The sequence below is a fragment of the Falco punctatus genome (assembly GCF_963210335.1).
Source record: "Falco punctatus genome assembly, chromosome: 4".
In the NCBI taxonomy this organism is placed as follows: domain Eukaryota; kingdom Metazoa; phylum Chordata; class Aves; order Falconiformes; family Falconidae; genus Falco; species Falco punctatus.
Genome location: NC_137583.1, coordinates 74,876,460 through 74,895,277, shown reverse-complemented (window position 1 = coordinate 74,895,277; position 18,818 = coordinate 74,876,460). Strand labels below are relative to the sequence as shown.

At 39.6% G+C, this 18,818-nt stretch overlaps 1 protein-coding gene and 1 long non-coding RNA gene across 5 annotated transcripts in view; one reads left to right on the top strand and one right to left on the bottom strand.

The window, feature by feature from the left end:
- ZNF804B (zinc finger protein 804B) overlaps positions 1-18,818 on the bottom strand; it is a 272,987-nt gene that overhangs the window by 18,880 nt on the left and 235,289 nt on the right. For all 4 annotated transcript variants that reach the window (XM_080385535.1, XM_080385536.1, XM_080385537.1 and 1 more), the window contains exon 4: positions 1-18,818. This exon is cut by the window's left edge and continues 18,880 nt beyond it. In XM_080385535.1, the coding sequence (XP_080241661.1) occupies positions 15,128-18,818 (3,691 nt within the window). In that variant the 3' untranslated portion in view covers positions 1-15,127.
- Positions 1-18,818, top strand: part of LOC308063085 — a 384,803-nt gene that overhangs the window by 182,151 nt on the left and 183,834 nt on the right. The window lies entirely within an intron of this gene.

Below are 18,818 nucleotides of genomic sequence, written 5' to 3'. Positions count from 1 at the left end.
AGACAGTTTAATCCTTGAGAGACCTTGTGTCTGGTGTCATACTCTTTTGGTGGAAAAGAGAATGAAAAGACATAGCAAAATATAATAAAGTAGTAGAATCAGAAGTAAGGGAGAGACGGTTCAGAGTTTAAAATAGAAGACAGGGACACTGAGATCAGGAAAATGGGATAAAATCAGGTTTTACAGCTGAAATAATGGAAGGGATTGTTTCCTTGAACAAAGTTGCTTACTTAAAAACCCATAGACTGTTAATTTTAACTTTCAGTGCATTTGTATGTGTTAGGTTTAAAAAACATATAAGAAGTGCCTTGGGTGAAACTTCAGTTCATATGTAAAATCTGAAACTATGAAAGGAAGTCAGAAGTACCATCAAGACATTACCTCTGTGAAGTGTTTACATTTCTATTCTCTGCTGCTTGGGAGCCATCCTCAGTAGTTCACAGCACACAACAAAATCTCAACTCAAACCATTCTATGATTCTATGATTATACAAAAACAATTATTTGATAGCCCTGTGCCATTCATTTGAGCCCAATTCCATGCAATAAACCTAGGGATTATATTACCAGTCTTGGTCTTCCACAGATCTCAGAGTATTGATATTTTGAGGAAATGAACCTGAGGTCCTGTGTTTTGAAATGGGTTAACAGGATAATTTCCAGGTTCCTAATGCAGAGACATGTAAATATGCTGATTTCTAAAGAAATGTTCAAGCAATAGGTGTATAACAGAGTCCATGTAATTTCCATGAAATTACACTTGTGACTCCGGAGAATGTAAGCACTCACAAATTTCACTGTTCACAGTACACATATGTATATATATATATGTATGTGTGTGTATATATATATGTTCACAGAGGTATCTGTGTCAGGGACCTTAAAGACCATGCAGTTGCAACCCCTCTGCTGTGGGCAGGGACACCTTCCACTAGGCCAAGTTGCTCAAAGCCCCATCCAGCCTGGCCTTGAACATTTTCAGGGATGTGGCATCCATAACTTCTTTGGGTAACCTGTTCCAGTGTCTCACTACCCTTAAAGTAAAGAATTTCTTCCGAATATTTAATCTAAATCTATCCCCTTTTAGTTTTAAACCATAGCCCCTTGTCCTGTTGCCACAGGCCTTACTAAAAAGTCTGCCCCTATCTTTCTTATAAGCCACCTTTAAGGACTGAAAGGAAAGTTTTAAGGACTACAATGGGAAAGAGCAGTTTTGTATACAATGAACGCCCTGCATTTCCTCTGTACATTTCCAGCAGTACAAGTCCTTATTTGGAGATATATAGATGGCTCTGTGGTGTAATATATTCTCTGAGCACATTTCAATGAATTGTTGGGTCCTAATGGGAGCTACCTGAGAAATTGTAATCTTCAGGCACTAACTGCAATGGCTCGGCAGTTTATGCTTTGAAGATATCTACAGATAACTGCTATACCCAACCACTGTTTCTGTTCTTCCAAGACCCGCATAATGCGTCCCCTGTATAGTATATGAAGGTTCTCTCCACCATCACCACCGTCTACTACAGTTGTAATTAGTTTATAAGCAGCTCTGTAGGTTGCTTAAATGGCTTTTTATTACACCAGTGTCACAGTTTAAAGGTTAAACCTTTATATAGCTCTCAGAGTAACATTTTCAAGTCAGAAAATGAGACTGAATGAGTCCATGCGGTAGAAAGTCTGTACAGAAAGAATAGCATCTCCCATGAAGCACAGACTTTATGGCAACCAGCCCTGATGTTGGAATTCCCATGGAAGAGCCATGGGAATCTATGTGGATGTGAGAGCTGTCCTGCCCTTAGATAGTGTCTTCATGCTCATTTAAGCACATCTTAAATTAAAAAAAAAAACAAAAACAAAACAAACCAAAAACAAACAAAAAACCAAACAAAACCCAAAAACATTAAAGAGGGTTAAAATGAGCCATCTTTCTTTTGAAGGGCAATTTGCTTTCATAGTCTGCTTGATTATCCCCATGCTTTGTTTTTCTCAGCTGGTCCAGGCTCATCCTTTAAAGCCTTTTCCCATGCAAGCAGAGCACTGCAGGTGCCCATCTTAGAACATTCCTCTTGTTGGCTGCAGCCTAGGAGCTTTCCCTAGCTTCCCCTGCCGCTGCGTGAGCTCACTCCCAGGGCTTCTGCTCCCTTGGGGCCTGCCTGTGCCTTCACATTTCTAAAACCATCTATTCCCCAGTGAAGGTTATGAGACATCATAGCAGGTCTTTGTTTCTCTTTATTCCCTGGGGTCTGAAATACATCAGAAAGAGTACAGAGTTGACCAACTTGAATCAATACGTGTCCTTTGCAGTGCTGTTTGGACCATGGATTTCTTCTGCATTGATGATTCATGAAAGAAGACCATGATACATCACTGTGTTAGGTCTATTTATGAATATCATGTTATGGCACATCTTTTGCTCAAAGTTTGTAGCAGATGCTTTAATGGTTTGTCAGAGAGTAAAGACCCTGATCTGAATAATATTATTTTCTGTGGTAATTGCATCTTATCAAAAGGAGACTCTTTGAATGCTCTCTTTTCTGCCTGTCATTTTCTTTCTGTGGTTATCGTTTTATCTACTTTTCTTATGACAGATTTTTTTGGACTTGCATGAAGGATAGTCCCACACATTTCTTTGACAAAACCTTTTGAAATGTTCCATTGCTGCATCTTTCATTCATTTCTTGCAGCTAAAGTTGATGAAAACCAGATATTGTATTTACTGTTTATGTGGCATACAGGATACTAATGACTGACTATTTAATACCAGCTAAGAGCAAACTAGCACTGAAAGTCAACCAATCTGATGATGAGGAAAGTATCTCTCTGCATAGGGAGAAAGAAGAGAAATGTAAAACTTAAAAGCAAGAAATTAATCTAGAACTGTGTGCAAACATATGTGAGAACTTAATTGAATTATCATTTGAGCTGAGTGAAAAATTTGAAGAAAATAACCTATTTAAATTTATCCTTTTTCATTTCATAGACTGGTCATGAGCTGCTTAAAAATATACTTGTAATCATGTATTATTCAAAAAATATTTTGGTGAATAATCCTAGACAACTCCTGTAAAGCACTGGAGCTAAACCTGCCCGTATTTGAAATGTCAGCCCTCTTTTGACTTCACTCAGGGCAGGCAATTAACAGGCACCTCTCTAGAAATAGCTGAAAATAAAGGTCTGTTTTGGTTTCCACCTTGTTTTTTTCATCTGCTCCTTAAGCAGAAGTAGTACCTCTATCATGATGAATCGGTTTAGCTGTAATGATTCCAGCTTTGAATTTCAAAAACCTTTCAAATGTTCAAAACATAGCAATATGTATCTTACACTGATGTTTGAACTCTAAAATGTATCTCGTGCTGCCATGTAAGCATGCAGCAGGAGGATTCTTGCACGCTGCATGTAATGAGTTGATCTTGCATCATTTCCATAACACAGAGCGCTTTCATTAGCAGATCTGGCCACACAATGTGTCGTGTGAGCACTGGGGTGTATCTGTCACACATATACAGGAGGCACGACCGTGCTTTGGCTTCTGGTCTGGAAAACTCTAAGCACTGGGTTATGAAGGTAGAGAGAAGCAGACACAAATACCGGGGCAGCTTGTTGGCCATTGTGCCTTTCAGTCTTTGCACAGTGGCAGGGGTGTATGGTATGTACTACTGAGCTTCTGGAGCCCACTGGTCTTGCTGACCAAGCTTATAAGAATCCAGTAGCACAGAATCTGAGAGCGTGAAGTTGAGCCAGCATTTGACCCAATGTTAAGTTTCTCCCTAAGTACCTACACGCTTAGACCTGAAAATTGTTCAGCAGGAGTGTTAGACAGTGATTTTATTCTTGGATTTGTGAAGGCCAAAGAAATTCTAAGGAAAAGTGAAGTGTTTTTCTAACAGGAACTGACAGACAGGACTGTGATATGATTTTCATGTAATGCTTTTAGTTTTCCAAGCTGCCAAGGAGACTTTCTCAGCCTGAACCTGTCTGATCATGCTGATCATGTCTGTATCCACTCTAAGTTTCTAAAGCCAATTTCCTGACAAATCCTTGAGAAATCTTCCCAAAAAAAATCAAGTTACATATTAACCCACGTATTCTAACCTAAAGGTCAAAAAGCCTTTCAAATGTATTGCCCACAATGGGAATTAAGTGGCTAAATCTCTCTGCTGCACTTTGAAAATATACCCTTAGCAATAGTCCTACTCTTTCTCTGCTTCCAACTGCAGATGAGTGACCTTAGAAAGAAAAGATGAGAACATCTTTAATCCAAGTATTTATTGAATTAGCAACAGGGGAAAAAACTATGTCATTCTCAGTGTTCATTTTGCAAGGTTTGCCAGCACCAGGATGATCCAATCGTGCAGAGAGGAAGGATTTGTGTTGCACTGGCAATAGGAATTTTACAGCACGATTAAAGTGTTTATGTATTTTACAGTTTTAGAAGGATTTTAAGGTTAGCATTAATATATATTTGTGGTATTGAGACATGCTGAGAATTTATAGTTCCTTTTTTATTAAGGAGACACTTTTTGGTTTGGATTTTTTCCCCCCTAAATGTATGTGCTGATTCTGAGTCATGAGCAGTCTATAGTGCCTGGAAATGCTATACCATGAGGCATATTTCTGAGCCTAGAGATTTCAACAGTGGTCTTTCCAGTAATTATATGAAACATATCTAGACTTATAGCTAGGATACTGTTTACTGATGCTCTGCAGTGTATTCTCCATATCATCTTCTATGGACTGCTGGTCCACCCAGGTGGAGGAGCTGCTTCTTGTCCTGTGGAACTGCTGCTTCAGCTACCACAAATGTTCTTCTGTGGGGAATTTGGTAATTAATTCCTCATAACTACTAAGATGTCAGTGCTCCAGCAAAGGCATTCTTCTACCTCAGCTTAACTTTGTCAGGAAGAGCAAGGTAAAGGTCTCTTTTGAAAGGCACGACAATTTCTTGGGACACTGATGCATCAAACACATTATGAAATACAATGGAAATTATTTTCCTAAATTTTTATTTCCAGTTTTTCACTCCCTGGTTATGTCCTAGAAAAAACATCGCTGTTATCTCTCTAGAAAAAAATGCTAATGTTAAGCATTAACATTTTTTCCACTTAACAGATTTTTAATTCACAATTTAGATTACATTTCACCAAGTGTACAAATTTCTTGAGATTCAAACAGAGCTGTGACTCATTTCCTCTGTTCATAAATCTGAATGAACCAATTTCACCAGGCTGAAGTGTTTCATGCTGTTTGCTTATCCTTACTCAAGACCAGCCCATAACCTGCTGTTTCAAATGTCCCTGATGCAGGAATGAGCAGATCAAGCAGAGTAAGAACTGGTCAAACAGTAGCTAAATGCATCCCTGTGTACTGTTTGAAACACTGGTACAGTTATTTGTTACTATCTGACCCTCTTTGTCTTAGGACTGGACTGGGAGCAGATATGGAAAAACAAATATTTTTGCAAAAGTTACAGCCTACCATGTGAAAAAAAATCCCACCAGGAATTTTTGTCTTAGTTCTATTGACATCACTATCACAGTGGCTCATCTGAGGTTTTATTTGAGCTTGCAAACCTCTCTAGCTTTATTCATCATGAATCTAACCTTTCCTTGGTGTCCTCTGCATCTTCTGGAATTAACATACCCTTTCCTCCAAGTGTCACAAATCTGACATTGCTCTTCAGACTTTATACATGCCCTCTCTCTTACCTTTATCATTCACAAGCAGACCTTGTGCTCTTGTGCTTCTTTCTGCTGTCCCATTTTGGCACACTCACCAGCCCTCAGCATCTGAGTATCTCTCTTGTGATAAGCTAGTGGGGGCTGGCAACATTGAGATGAAAGAAAAAATTATTTTCAACTCATAAACTCTGATCATAACCCATACTAAGATCCATCATTATACTTCACTCTGACCCATATAATTTCCAATAAAAATCATACAAGAAGTGCTTATTTAATACATTACTTAAGAAAAACAAAAACAAAAACAAAACAAAACACCAAAACCAGGGAATTTAGCATTTGAAAGAATAGTCACAGAACAGAACTAAAAGGGGGAGACTCATGGTGGGAAAGCTTATTGCTAAGGATTAAACCCATAATATGTCAGCAGTAGATACCAGTCCTGTAATTACAGATGGTATTAATAAAAGCATTAAGTATTTTAAGTCACAGAGACCTTTCAAGAGATTACTAGCAAACTAAAAACTAGACCAAGGATGATCATCTCACTTAATTGATGGGTGGTGGTGGTGGTGTGTGTGTTCCCAGCCATTTTCCTCAAGTGTTGCAGGGAGCGGGAGAGAGAGAAATATAACATGGCTCTGAAAACTCTCCTGTGTACTTCAGGTATGTGTTACACGCAATGGATAAGACAAAAAATCCAGTCCTGTGTGAGCAGGAAACTTATCCCAGCTGACAACTAGCAACTTAACAGATAGTGTTAAGTTTTCTCTTAATATGTTTAAATTCTTAAAATTTGGATACCCATTCCTGGATCTGGATGTCTCTATGTGGGACCTAAACTGACAGGATCACCATTTAAGCAGAAGGGGCTAGCTGCGTCTCCATCCTCAGGCCCATAGGTGCTCCAGCCCTCTGAAGAGAGCAAACTCACTTGAAAAACTCACTCTCAAGAAGACGGGAATATTTTCAGAGAAATACTGACATTAACAGGGAGCAAACACTTCTAGTGTTTTCATTTTCTTGGATGAAGGTAGGACTTTCCACTTCATAGCAAGCGGACCACTGACAGATAAGCATTTCCTCAGCAATTTACACTTTCTAAGCATGAGGGACAGGGGTGGAAAAGACTGTTTTGGGAACTCTGTAGTATTTCACCTGCGAAGATATGCAACAGTTGATTAAAGATGTTTCATACCTGTTTCATAAAGATGTTTCATACATCTTTTCTTTGATTTACACACAGAATTCTGTCTTGGGGTATAAGTTTCTGTTAGACGCAGTTGTGTGCCCTTAAGAAGACACACAGCTCCTTCCCATTGTGCACACACATACCTATTTCTGTTCAGTTCTGTGGGGTTTCTCTCTGGGGCTGGCAGAGAACAGTTAGCCCATATAAAGAAAGCAAATTATAATTCAATTATTTTTGTATTGAACATATTGCTTTATATAGAAATACTTGGTTTACAGCTGTCTGAGACTAACATTCCATTCACAATGATTTATTTATTAATGTTGCTGATTTGCACACATACACCATTTGGAGTACACAGAACAGATTTATATATAAAATTGATAATTACATTTAATTCATTGATTTGAAAATAACAAATGTATTTGGTCTAAAAAGTGTATTCGTGCATAAGAATGAAATACTGATTTTTGTGTGTAATATAAGTTTTAGATGTGCACTTGAGTAGAGGCAGCAGAACTGCTTACACTGCTTAGTGGAAGTCTATCAAGCTTTTCAACCTTATCTTTATTTTGAGGGGTTTATAGCTAGGTCATAAAAAATGAGTTTGGGCTGAGTCTTCTTTTAAGACAGTCACATATCTACTGCTTGACATCTCAGTCAAGAGCACTTTTAAGCACATTCACAAAACACATAGGTCACTATTAAGCAGTAGATGCTTAGAATAAATACCCATTACTGTAACTGTAGATTTATTTCTGTCTATAATTTCTGCAATTCACTATTTGGCTTCTTCTGTGTTTTCAGTTAAAGAAAATAATGTGTTTATTAAAGAATAATAAAAAAACATTTTAAAAGTGCTGTGCGCTTTATAGACAAGCAAGGTGTTAAGTTAAGGCTCAGCCTGATGGTCCTGAAGACAGAGAGAGTATTTCCATGACCTGAAATGTTAATGAGTAAATGCCCTTCAGCCCTGGTGCAGAGAAACATTCAAGCACATCACAATGGTGTGTTCCAATCTCAGCAAGGCAGCAGTGCAGTTCACTGACTTGCAGATTCCTGTCATCCCCACGCACATTGTTATCATTGTGCCTAGTGTCTAGAAAGAGCAAGAGGCAATGAGCTGCATTCCAAGCAATTCTTTATATTTCTGTATAAAGTTTATATTAAGATGCCTGCTTTGCATAATAAGGTTATGCAGTGAAGTGAAATACTTCCCACCAGGCTGTAGGCTGGTGTTGCAGGAGGACACAAGTACTCAAACATCACCTCTGGAGCAAATTGGCCTGTTATGTTTCCAGCCTCCCTTTCTGTGTTGTTCTCTCTCTTTTCCTGTCCTGTCTCAGTCTCATTCCCCTCCTTGGCTCTGCTGATGTGATTGATTGAGGGAGTAAACAATGAAACAGAACACAGGAGGGAGAGGGAGAGGGAGAGGGAGAGGGAGAGGGAAGGGAAGGGAAGGGAAGGGAAGGGAAGGGAAGGGAAGGGAAATGGAAAAGGGAAGCGAAGCGAAAAGAGAAGAGAAGAGAAGAGAAGAGAAGAGAAGAGAAGAGAAGAGAAGAGAAGAGAAGAGAAGAGAAGAGAAGAGAAGAGAAGAGAAGAGAAGAGAAGAGAAGAGAAGAGAAGAGAAGAGAAGAGAAGAGAAGAGAAGAGAAGAGAAGAGAAGAGAAGAGAAGCAGCAAAAAACGCTGCAATGTGGGGGTTGAAACCAATGCCTGGTTGTTGAGGAGGGGATGGAAAATCTTTAAATTAGCCTTGTGTGCCTGGATCCTGAGTGGGTTGTTTGCAACCAGATAAACTATTAGATTACTTCTGGATGCAGGAGTTGAATGCACCATTAGCAAGTTTGCCGATGATACCAAACGAGGAGTGCTGTTGTCTTGAGGGACAGGAGGCCTTGCAGAGGGATCTAGATAGATTGGAGCATTGGGCTATGATCAATGGGATGAAATTTAACAAGTCCAAATGCTGGATTCTGCACCTAGGATGGAGTAATGCCGGGCACAAGTATGAACTGGGGGAGAAGTGGCTGGAGATCGGCTGTGCAGAGAGGGACCCGGGGGCCTGGCTGGCAGCTGGGTGCCAGTCACCGGTGTGCCCTGGCAGCCGAGGGGCAGCCTGCGCCCCGGGGGCATCGCACAGAGCGCAGCCAGCCCGCAGAGGTGCTGGTCCCGCTGCCTTCAGCCTTGGCGCGGCCTCACCTGGAGCGCTGTGCGCAGCTCTGGGCCCACGGTTTGCCAGGGGTGTGAAGGTCCTTGAATGTGTCCGGAGGAGCGTGCGAAAGGGCTGGGAGGAATGTCCTGCGAGGAGCAGCTGTCTAGTGTGCAGGAAAGGGGGCTGAGGGGCAACCCCGTTGCTCACTACAGCTTCCTGGGGAGGAGAGGGGAGAGAGAAATGTTGAGATTTTCTCCCTGGGATCCAGTGAGAGGATGCGAGGGAACGGTTCAAAGCTGCACCAGGGGAGGTTTAGACTGGGACATTAGGAAGCATTTCTTTACTGAGAGGGGGGTCAAACACTGGAACAGGCTTCCTAGAGAGGTGGTCGATGCCCCAAGCCTGTCACTGTTTAAGAGACATTTGGAGAATGCCCTTAATAATGTGCTTTAACTTGGTCAGCCCTGAAATGGTCAGGCAGCTGGACTAGATGATCACTGTAGGTCCCTTGCAACTGAAAAAGTCAAGTCTAGCCTATTTTGCAATCATATTCATTCTGTGTTCTGCCTGGCTGGGTGATAACACTGCCTAGCCTGTGCCCACCAGCAGGATGCACATTAGCTGCAGTACTCAGCACTGTGATGGAAGAAGCTCTGAGAGCTCACCTGACTTAAAGGAAGCCTTCAGAGGTTAGGGAGTTTGAGCATTCGAGAAGACACTGGGGGAAACAGGATGTCTAAGAGCAGCCCAGTTCACCATTTGAGATCCTGTGGAGTGGAGGCAATGACTGGATCTTCCTACGGCTGGACACTGCACTGAGACAGTATTTTAACTGGTGGAAATGAAGTGTCTTGAAGCTAAACTTGGGCATAAATAGCTACAAATATGGTCTTCTTTTCTTTTATACTGTCTCTAAATATCTGCTTTGTTGGGCTTTCTTTTTTTAAGTTAAATAAAATGTATATTTATTTCCTCCAAAAAGTTGCTCCATCTGGTGATAAGAGACATTTCAAGTCTGGCAAAACATTTGTTTCTCATTCTCAAGGAAGTAAAAGTCCTAAATGTAGGTTTGGCCTGAACAGATAAATTGTGGTATTAAAAAAAAAAAAAAAAAAGAAAGAAAAGGGAAAGAGAAAAAAAAATCAGCTTATACTCAACTGTTAAACAGATCTGGAATTCAAGCTTTAAGAAGGGGAAATTAGTAGCTAGCTTTACCAGGAATAGGAAGGTGTGGGCAACTTAATTTCATCACATATTACATCCTAGTCAGAACAGTAACACTGTTTGTTCAACAGCAAACGGGTGAGATCTGATCTCAACTAGAAGCCTACTATAGCTAATAGTTAATGGTACAGATACTACTTCGCAGGAGATTTCCTTCAGACTCTCCACTTTTCTTTCTTTAAGTTTGTCCAAGTCTGAATTTTGTTTTTATTGTGAAACAACTTGATGAAGAAACACAATTGAATAGAATTAGATACCCTGTGTCAATTAATGTCTCTGTTGATTTGCTATGATTTCAAGATTTTATAGAATGCCTGAGTCATGAGATGTCCCTGCACAGTAGATTAATTTGGTCCCAGAGACTGGCCAAGGTATTTCCAGCTGTACAGATAGACCTAATGGAATATGACCTCTGTCACACCACACCTCAAAAGACAAGAGTGCAGACACCTGTTTTCACATTATTTCAATCTTTGTGCTCACATGGAGACATGAAACTACTGAAACCATCTACTGATGGCTATAACTAGCCTTACAGTTACTGTTAATATAGCAGCAATGCATGGGACCTCCAAAGCTGAGTACCTATATGACAAAACCCAAAGCCTTGTGCCAGAAAGCTTACAACATAAATGAAAGAAGGATGGAAAAAGATACAATAAAAAGGTAAAAGGGAAAACATGGGGTAAAGAGATACTTATCATGACTAAGATAATTTTTAAAGAAAGGTTAAAAGGTGAACGAATGATACATTTCTGGATCCTACTGTTAGCTTCTTCACCAAAGGGCCTTCTACAAGAGCATTAGAAATCATAGCTCAGAGGCATTATGTGGGGAACCTGGCAAGTGAATTATAAGTGTCATTCTAAATAAACTGATTAGTGCATTAAAATATACAAAAGGATGTTGTTCCATTAAAAGTACTTGCAAAAACCACATAGATAGAATATTTTTTGTAAGGAATATTTATTTTTAGTTCCATTTAAACAACCCACTTTTGTAACACATACTAAAATCTTTAGGAAACATTCTAAGAAATTTCAGGATTATAGCCACAGGGATGAATTAAATGCATTTCAGTTCTGCAGATTAAAATACAGAATATGTTTGCATCATTCTGCATTTTATTATGTTGCTGCCTTTTGGTATGCTTTACATTAAAAATACATGACTGACACTCTTTATACCAGTAAGCCTTTTTATTGAAAAAAAATATTATTGCATTAAACTACATTCCCAGGAATTCCTTGAATAACCTAAAAAAAAAGCCGTGTTGCATGTACAATAGTGCAATTCACTTAGCTACTGTATAATATAAAACACTTTATACAGAGAATACAAAACAAAATTACTAGTTTACATATTATACTAACCAGAGTATTATCCAGTTTTAAATATAAACTTAACACTTTTAAAATCAATCTGGTCAAATGCATTTTTATGCAAATCTGCACAACAAATATACATGTTACATGTATTCCAGAAGTGCCTCAGTTACAAAATGAAAACAAACAAACAAACAAATTTATCATTGTGTTATTCAGGAAACTTCTGTTATTGGAATATTACAGTGTGGGTGACCTGTTTTGTTGGATTATGTGTCCAGAATATAAAACCAAGCTAAACTAGTTTATTAACTTGGAGTGTATATATCACTGCAACCAGGATACTGTAAGTCTTTTAAAAATCAGTATAAATAAAATCAAAATTGTAGAACGGCTCCATACATCAGGCTCAATTATGCTTTAAATAATAATAAAGGTATGTATTTAAAGTACATTACTGATGAAAATCAAATATGGCAGCAATTAGAGCAAAAATATAATCTCAGCTGTGTTGATAATTTTATTACATTTCTCCAAGAAAATCCCTTCTCTGTATTGGACATTCCCTTTGTTGGTAGTCAATGATTGCTGTTTTGCTATTGTGCTGTTTCTGTTCCTTCTTAATCTCTGTTTTTTCCATCAATACCTCTCAAAATCCTAATTCCCATTATTCCAAGAATTAAATTTAATCCTTATTGTCTATTCATTTGCCTTACCACATCATCCTTGTTGGTATATACAACGATGCATAGACATCCTATGATTCGGTTCCTTCCTAGAATCCCATTGTATTGTGCATACATTAAGGGAAACTTATATATAATATAATATAATTAATATAAATAATCTATGTAGTAAGGTATTGTTAAGTTTCGTTTGGTCAGGTTTCTTGCCATAGGACTTTCTACAATATTAACATTGCCTGTAAGAAGCAGGGATACAAAATGTGTGTACACATTAAAGATGAGATTAGTCTGTCATTTCTTCTGTTCCACTTTATTCTGTGTACCTACTTTGGATTCAAATGAACTCTTATATACAATGAGAACAGCTGTTTTTTCTTGAATAGGAATGGAACTGGGCCTAGAAATTTAACAGCTTGCAGGGCTGGAAATGCATCTTTTTAGGCTGGCATTAGCCCTGAACTGGTGGTGATGGCTGTGTAGCTCGGTCAGCTGCACAGGTTGACCTGCTCCTTTAAAACGTCCAATTGCAAGTGTTTCTACAGAATTATAACTAATGCTTCCAAGTGGTCCACTGAGTGACGGATCTCCACCCAAGCAAGCAAGTACTAATTTTCAGAAGTAAGTCACATTCAGTAAAATATGTTTGATTCTCAGAAAATAACATTTCACGAGTACAGAAACTATATGTAAATTTAGATCTAATTTTAAAAGATTTTCAACCAAAAACGAAAGGAAGAATTTCAAAACTGTGGAAATGTTTACTTTTAACATCTTCCACAAAGAACATTTCTGACTTCGGTAATTCTGAACCAATTATTTAAATTAAAGATGTTCTCTATAATTAAAACAAGAAAATTAAACCATAAAGATAAGTAACTCCAAAATGGCATGAATCCATTTTGTTAATGTAATTAATAGATCAGCTGGGAATCCAACCAAAAGATATTTGAGGGTACTGGTTTCTCTAACCTTTTTCAATACAAAAATGTTTTGCTTCTGCTCACTCTCCAGATTTTTTCCTGACAGCTTTTATTTGAGGGCTCAAATGTTAAGTATCAAAAGAAACTAATCTGAAAATACAAAAAAAACCCAGTTACAACTTGTAAAGCCTTTTAAAAAGTTTGGCATAATACCAGTTTATGCTGAAGCAACTGCTTTTAGAAATTAAAACAATACCGTTTTATTGCAATGGATGAATCTAGTTCGATTAAAACTAAGTTAGAAAATTGGTCCTGGGTTGTATTTTAAATACTCAATTGCGATTAGATTTTTCAGTTTCTTCAGATAACCAAATAGAACGGAATAAAATCCTCCAAAGGTTTTTAAATATGTTTTATATCAATTATGAAGTATACATTAATTGTGCGCTACCTTATTGCAAATGGATTGAAATTATTTCAAATGTTTCTAATCCAAGTAATCAGGCGCTGTCTGTTGGACGCTTTACTGTCCAGTTATATTGGGAAGCATGCCTGCAGTCTAACCACAACTATGAACTTAATTTCATGCTAAATATCCCATATTGAATTAGAAAAAATATAGAAATAGTCAAAATGTGCCATTCAAAGAAATGCTGAAGCCCTCACTTATTTCCAGATACACGTATTACTAGCAATTTCTACCACGCATCACCCTGAAAGTTGGATACATGCATTCAAACATTGCAGATTCAGAATTTTGATTTGTATGCTGAGAGTTTGGGAAGCCATGCGAGAATCTTGACATATTTGTTTAGGTTCAGTATACCTCGAAATGCTGAGAACTGTGGCGTGGTTTTCTATGAGGCTTGACCTGGAGAGCCACTTTCCAATTGGAATTTTACTTCTGCATTTTTTTGAATATCAGTGGATTTTTATAGGACCAGACAATTGTTTGTTTGTGAAAGGGACGAAACATATTTACACATTCTTTGGGCAAGACTCTCCCACACATCAGAGCTCTGTTTGATAGGAAAGAAGTGTTGCAGTCTTGGCCAAGGACTTCTGAGGTTCGAAGACAACACTAGCTGCTTGGCTGCTCTGGACTGCTGTGGGCCACCCCCGACATACCCTATGCTACAGCCACATGCAGGCGATGCCAAAGAACTTGGCTTCTTCCCCTTCTTTCCCTTGCCTTCTTGGATGCTTGGCTCAGGGGGAAAAACAGCAGCCTGCTTGTGCCATCACAGAGGCCCCTACGCTAAGAGATTTTTTTGTTACATACCTGTGGGCAGACTGCAGTCCCTTTACACTGTCTGAGCAACGTATCACAAGGATAAGATCACTAAAGTATCTTTGAGATGTTGTTGTGACCCTCTTCTTCCAGAGTTAACTCATCACCCCTCACTCTGAGGCTCCCCAGTTTATTTTGTCCAGGAGGCAGAACCAGGGACTTGTGGTCCCAAACACCTTCTTTTTTGCTCAGTCTGAAAAAACAGACCAAGACCTGTGCTGTTGCATATACACATTCAGAAAAAACAAACCTTTGAGGTGTGTCAAGATTGCTCTACCTTAAATTGCGCGGCTTTAAATCACTCATCAGTGTTGACATTCTTGGTCCCGTTGTGTCTGGGTGCTGTGGTCCCATTCCTACTGATAGTCACAGACTTCACTTCAGGCTGTTCTTTCCAAACCTTCTGCAGAATGACACTAGCCGGACCCCGTCCTCCTTGTGATAGTATCATAAAATGCTTTAAACCAGCTTTTACTCACTGATAGGAGAACAAAATCAACATTCATATGCCATCAGACAGAATGTGGATTTTAAAATATTTGTTGTTGTGCTCCCAGCCAAACAGTAGATTTCCCCTCAGACACATGATTGAACACTGAATAATTTATTTTATTCAGATTTGGTTTTGGAGCTGTGGTGTAATTATTTGGGCTAGTTTAAAAAGCTAGAAACACTGAAAACTTCTTTTATTGTAGGTAACTGTTGGGTCTGGCTAGAGTAAGAATAGTGATGGGGCTCTTGCCCTTGGAATAATGGATGAACTAAAGGAGCTGGATGTATAGCAGAAGGTGTGGCTCCATTCAGGTGCGGTGTAAATATGGCTGGGATATATGCAGTGTGTGGTAGTGTGGGGAAGGTCAGTGGGGAAGGGTGGAGGGGGGCGGTGGACACCAAGTGCAATGGGTGTCCTGTCAGCAAAGCAGGGTGGGTGGGAATGAGGGCTGGTGCTAATGGGGAAAGTGATAGGGGGGTGAAATGTGCCTGAGAGAAGGGGTGGAGGTGTGCCAGGGAGAGATGGCTGCTGTGGGGATGTACAGATGCTGAGACAGCAAAGCGTTGCAGCAGTGTGTGGTGGATGGTGGTGACAGTGGCGTGCTGCTGAACAGGGAGGGCAGGAACTGCTGGTGTTGCAGAGAAGGCAGCTGGCCCTGGGGCAGGCAAAACTTTCAGGTGTTTCGCCAGAAGTTGTTTCTGCATATGCTGCTGGGCTTGCAGCTGAAGCAACCTGTATTTGTCTACTTCCTCTGGTGAAAACGTGATAGGCTGCTGCGTTAAAGGAGAGGAGGTGGATTTACTGTACACTTCCAGGTCATTTACTGTGTCATCATACTTCTGCATAGCACTGTCACAAAGAGAGTCCAAACTGCCTTCTGCCCGGTTCGAGTCCATGGTTGCATCATGTAGTTGTTCTTTGGTCTCCGTTGAATTAGCGACAACAGAATATTTATTAGAGGGAAAAGCACCAGGGAAGTCATTTGGTACTGGGTCACAGCTTTGTATAAAGGGTTGCACTTCACTAATGAAGAGATTGGATTGTTCCTTTATTGCTGTGTTCCTTTTTATGCTCCGGCTCTGATAGCTTGTTCCTATTTGAATGATGTCTTTAAAAAGACAATGATCATAATCAGTGCCTGTTGAAAGAGCAACATTAGTTATCTCTGACGCTTCCAAGTTGTTTTCCTTCCCACTGGTTTCCAATGAACTGATTTCATCATGCCCCATGTCATTTTTACCTATGTTTAGCAGTTTTTCTGGCAAAGGTAACATTGCAATGTCATCTACCGATGATGGAAACTGAAGAGCAAAGTGACTCTGTGAGTGATCCTTTACTTCTATCCCACAAGCGTTTGAAAATCTCTCTGAATCATGCATTTGCCCCTGGGTTTTCTTGGACTGCACTCTTTGTAAAAGTAACTTGGCTGTCAGTGACTTTCTTTTTCCACCGATGCCTTTTGCCAGGGTTTCTGAAGAGTAGGCAGCAAAGTTTTTTGCCTGACCACTCATACTCAGAGAGTCGTAATGTGCAGTTTCAGCTTTTCCCGATTTGGTGTTAGAACCTCTTTCAGCATCCTCTTTTGTTTTGTTTCCACAGTTGTCAGCCTCTTTTGAGAAGGATCCTGCACTGCTACCTCTTGATATTCTGCTACTGGATGATCTTTCACTGCTTCTTGAATCTCTGGTGGAACAACTTTTGGAGCTACGGTAGCTTCTACTTCTACTATGCACTTTTCCAAAATGCCGGTGCCTACGTTGGCTGTGTTTAGATCTGTCTCTGTGTTGTAAAACTTTATGTCTCAAACATCTTTGATATTTAACTGTGCCCCTCTGTGTACAGTTTCTAGTTCTGTGACTTCTACTGTGACAAAGATAATCCTCATCTGTATCATCAGAAGTGAAAATACACTTGTGCTTTCTGTGTTTACATTTGTGCCTTTCAGCTGTCTTCCTCTTTCTTTTACAACAAAAAAGCAAATGATTTCTGCTATGATTGTTTGATGTGGGACTCATGTAGCTTATGCAGCTGCTTGTACTGCTAACTGAAGTGTCAGAATAGCTGGAATGTCTGTCAGAGGAGGACTTTTGAGGAGACGGGAATCTCCAGCATCTTGTGTAACTTCCGCATCCTTCATTTTCTGAATACCTGCTTGTTGAACTGGATTGATAACTAAGGAAACTTCCACTAGAGTCTTTTCCACTGTCACTTATGTTACTGCTGCAGCTGGCCACATCTTGAATGGATCTGCAGTCATTTTGGTTTTCACGTTTTTCTTCAGAATAAATTAAATGACATTTTGCAGCTTTAGACTTTTTAATCCTAGACATAAAAGCAGAAAATGAAATGCTTTCATTTCTAATATTCTGGATTTTTCTTTCACAGCTATGAAAATGATACTTTAAAGGTCTTCTCAGTGTTGTTGTATGAAGACTTTTTTCTGTCATATAATCCTTTTGTGAGACATCAAGGTAAGCAGGCACTTTGGGTATATTTTCATTCAAATAATCTGCAATGCATTTTTGACCATTTTTATTCATTTCTTTCCCTATGTCTGACTCAGCTTTTTGCTTGGCCTTTCTTGGATTTAGGGAAGCTTTCATCTTCTTTGGTTTCAACAACTGATTATCTTGTTCATTTGACATTTGCTTGTGTGTTATTAAACCTGAGGCTTCATTTTCACCTTCAGTCCTATTTATAGAGTGTTCTTTACAGGTGTCTTTGTTTGTTGCATGATGGTTACTGTCTCTGTGATTTAAAGAGAGTCTGAAGTCAAAATACAATGGATTACAGCCATATGAAATACAGGGCTCGGTTTTTGTAAACAAAAGTAATTCTGTGGGCCACCGCAGCGCAGTGGTGCCATCTTTGCTCACTACGTGGAGGAAAGGCAATGCCTGGGGCTTAACCTCTTTAACCGTTGTCTCCCTTGGATGTGTTTCCATATTCCCATTTGTGGTTCCTGAACTCTCTGAAGATCTTTCTCTTTTTACCATCCCAGGACTGTCATTAATGTTTCCTGTGCATGCCAGTTCAGGTGCTGGCTGTCTTGGGAGCTCAGGTAACTGGTCAGGCAGGTGTGCATTGATGTGCTTGTGGGTGTTCAGCTGTGTACAAAAATTGCTAGCTTGGCATGAAGCTGAAATGAGAGTTTCTAACAATTGCTCAGACTCATTCAATTTGCTCTCTTGCTCTGTTTCTCTAAGTGAACCAGAAAAATCCAAATTTGAAAGCTGTATTTTGACTTTGGAAAATGAAGGATGAGCACTGACCTTTTCTTCTAATTCTCTATCACTACTTTTATCATTTTCCTTTAGCATTTTAGGTTTTGCAGCTGTATGACTTGATGCATTGTTATCCAAATCCATTTGGCCTTGTGTAGCAGGTGGCCCTTTATCCAAGCTTGCTTTCATGTCCTCCTCTAAAAGTGTGCTGGAACGACAGTCCTCAAGAGCTTGCTTTGTTTTATGGTTGGGGCATTCACTACAATCATTTCCTTCCTCAGAGTTCTCACTGAAGACTGATGCCGAGGACTCAAGCCTCAAAGGGACTTTTTTAGAGAATGAGAAAGACACTCCTGCCCTTTGAGAAGTATTGGTGCTATCTGGGAACACTTGTGAGACTTGATTTCCAAGCGCATGGGGTCTTTCAGTAGAGGACTGGTACCTGCTTATGATAAGCTGCTGTTTCTCTAGTACACTGCTGGAGAAACCTTGTCCTTCACTCGTGGCAGTCCTCCGAGAACTGGCTGTGAACTTGCCACCCTTGTATAGGAAAATACCATCTGATGATTGCTGCTTTTCCACGACTAATCTGGGGGCTTTAAGCAATGGTCCACTCCCAGTGACG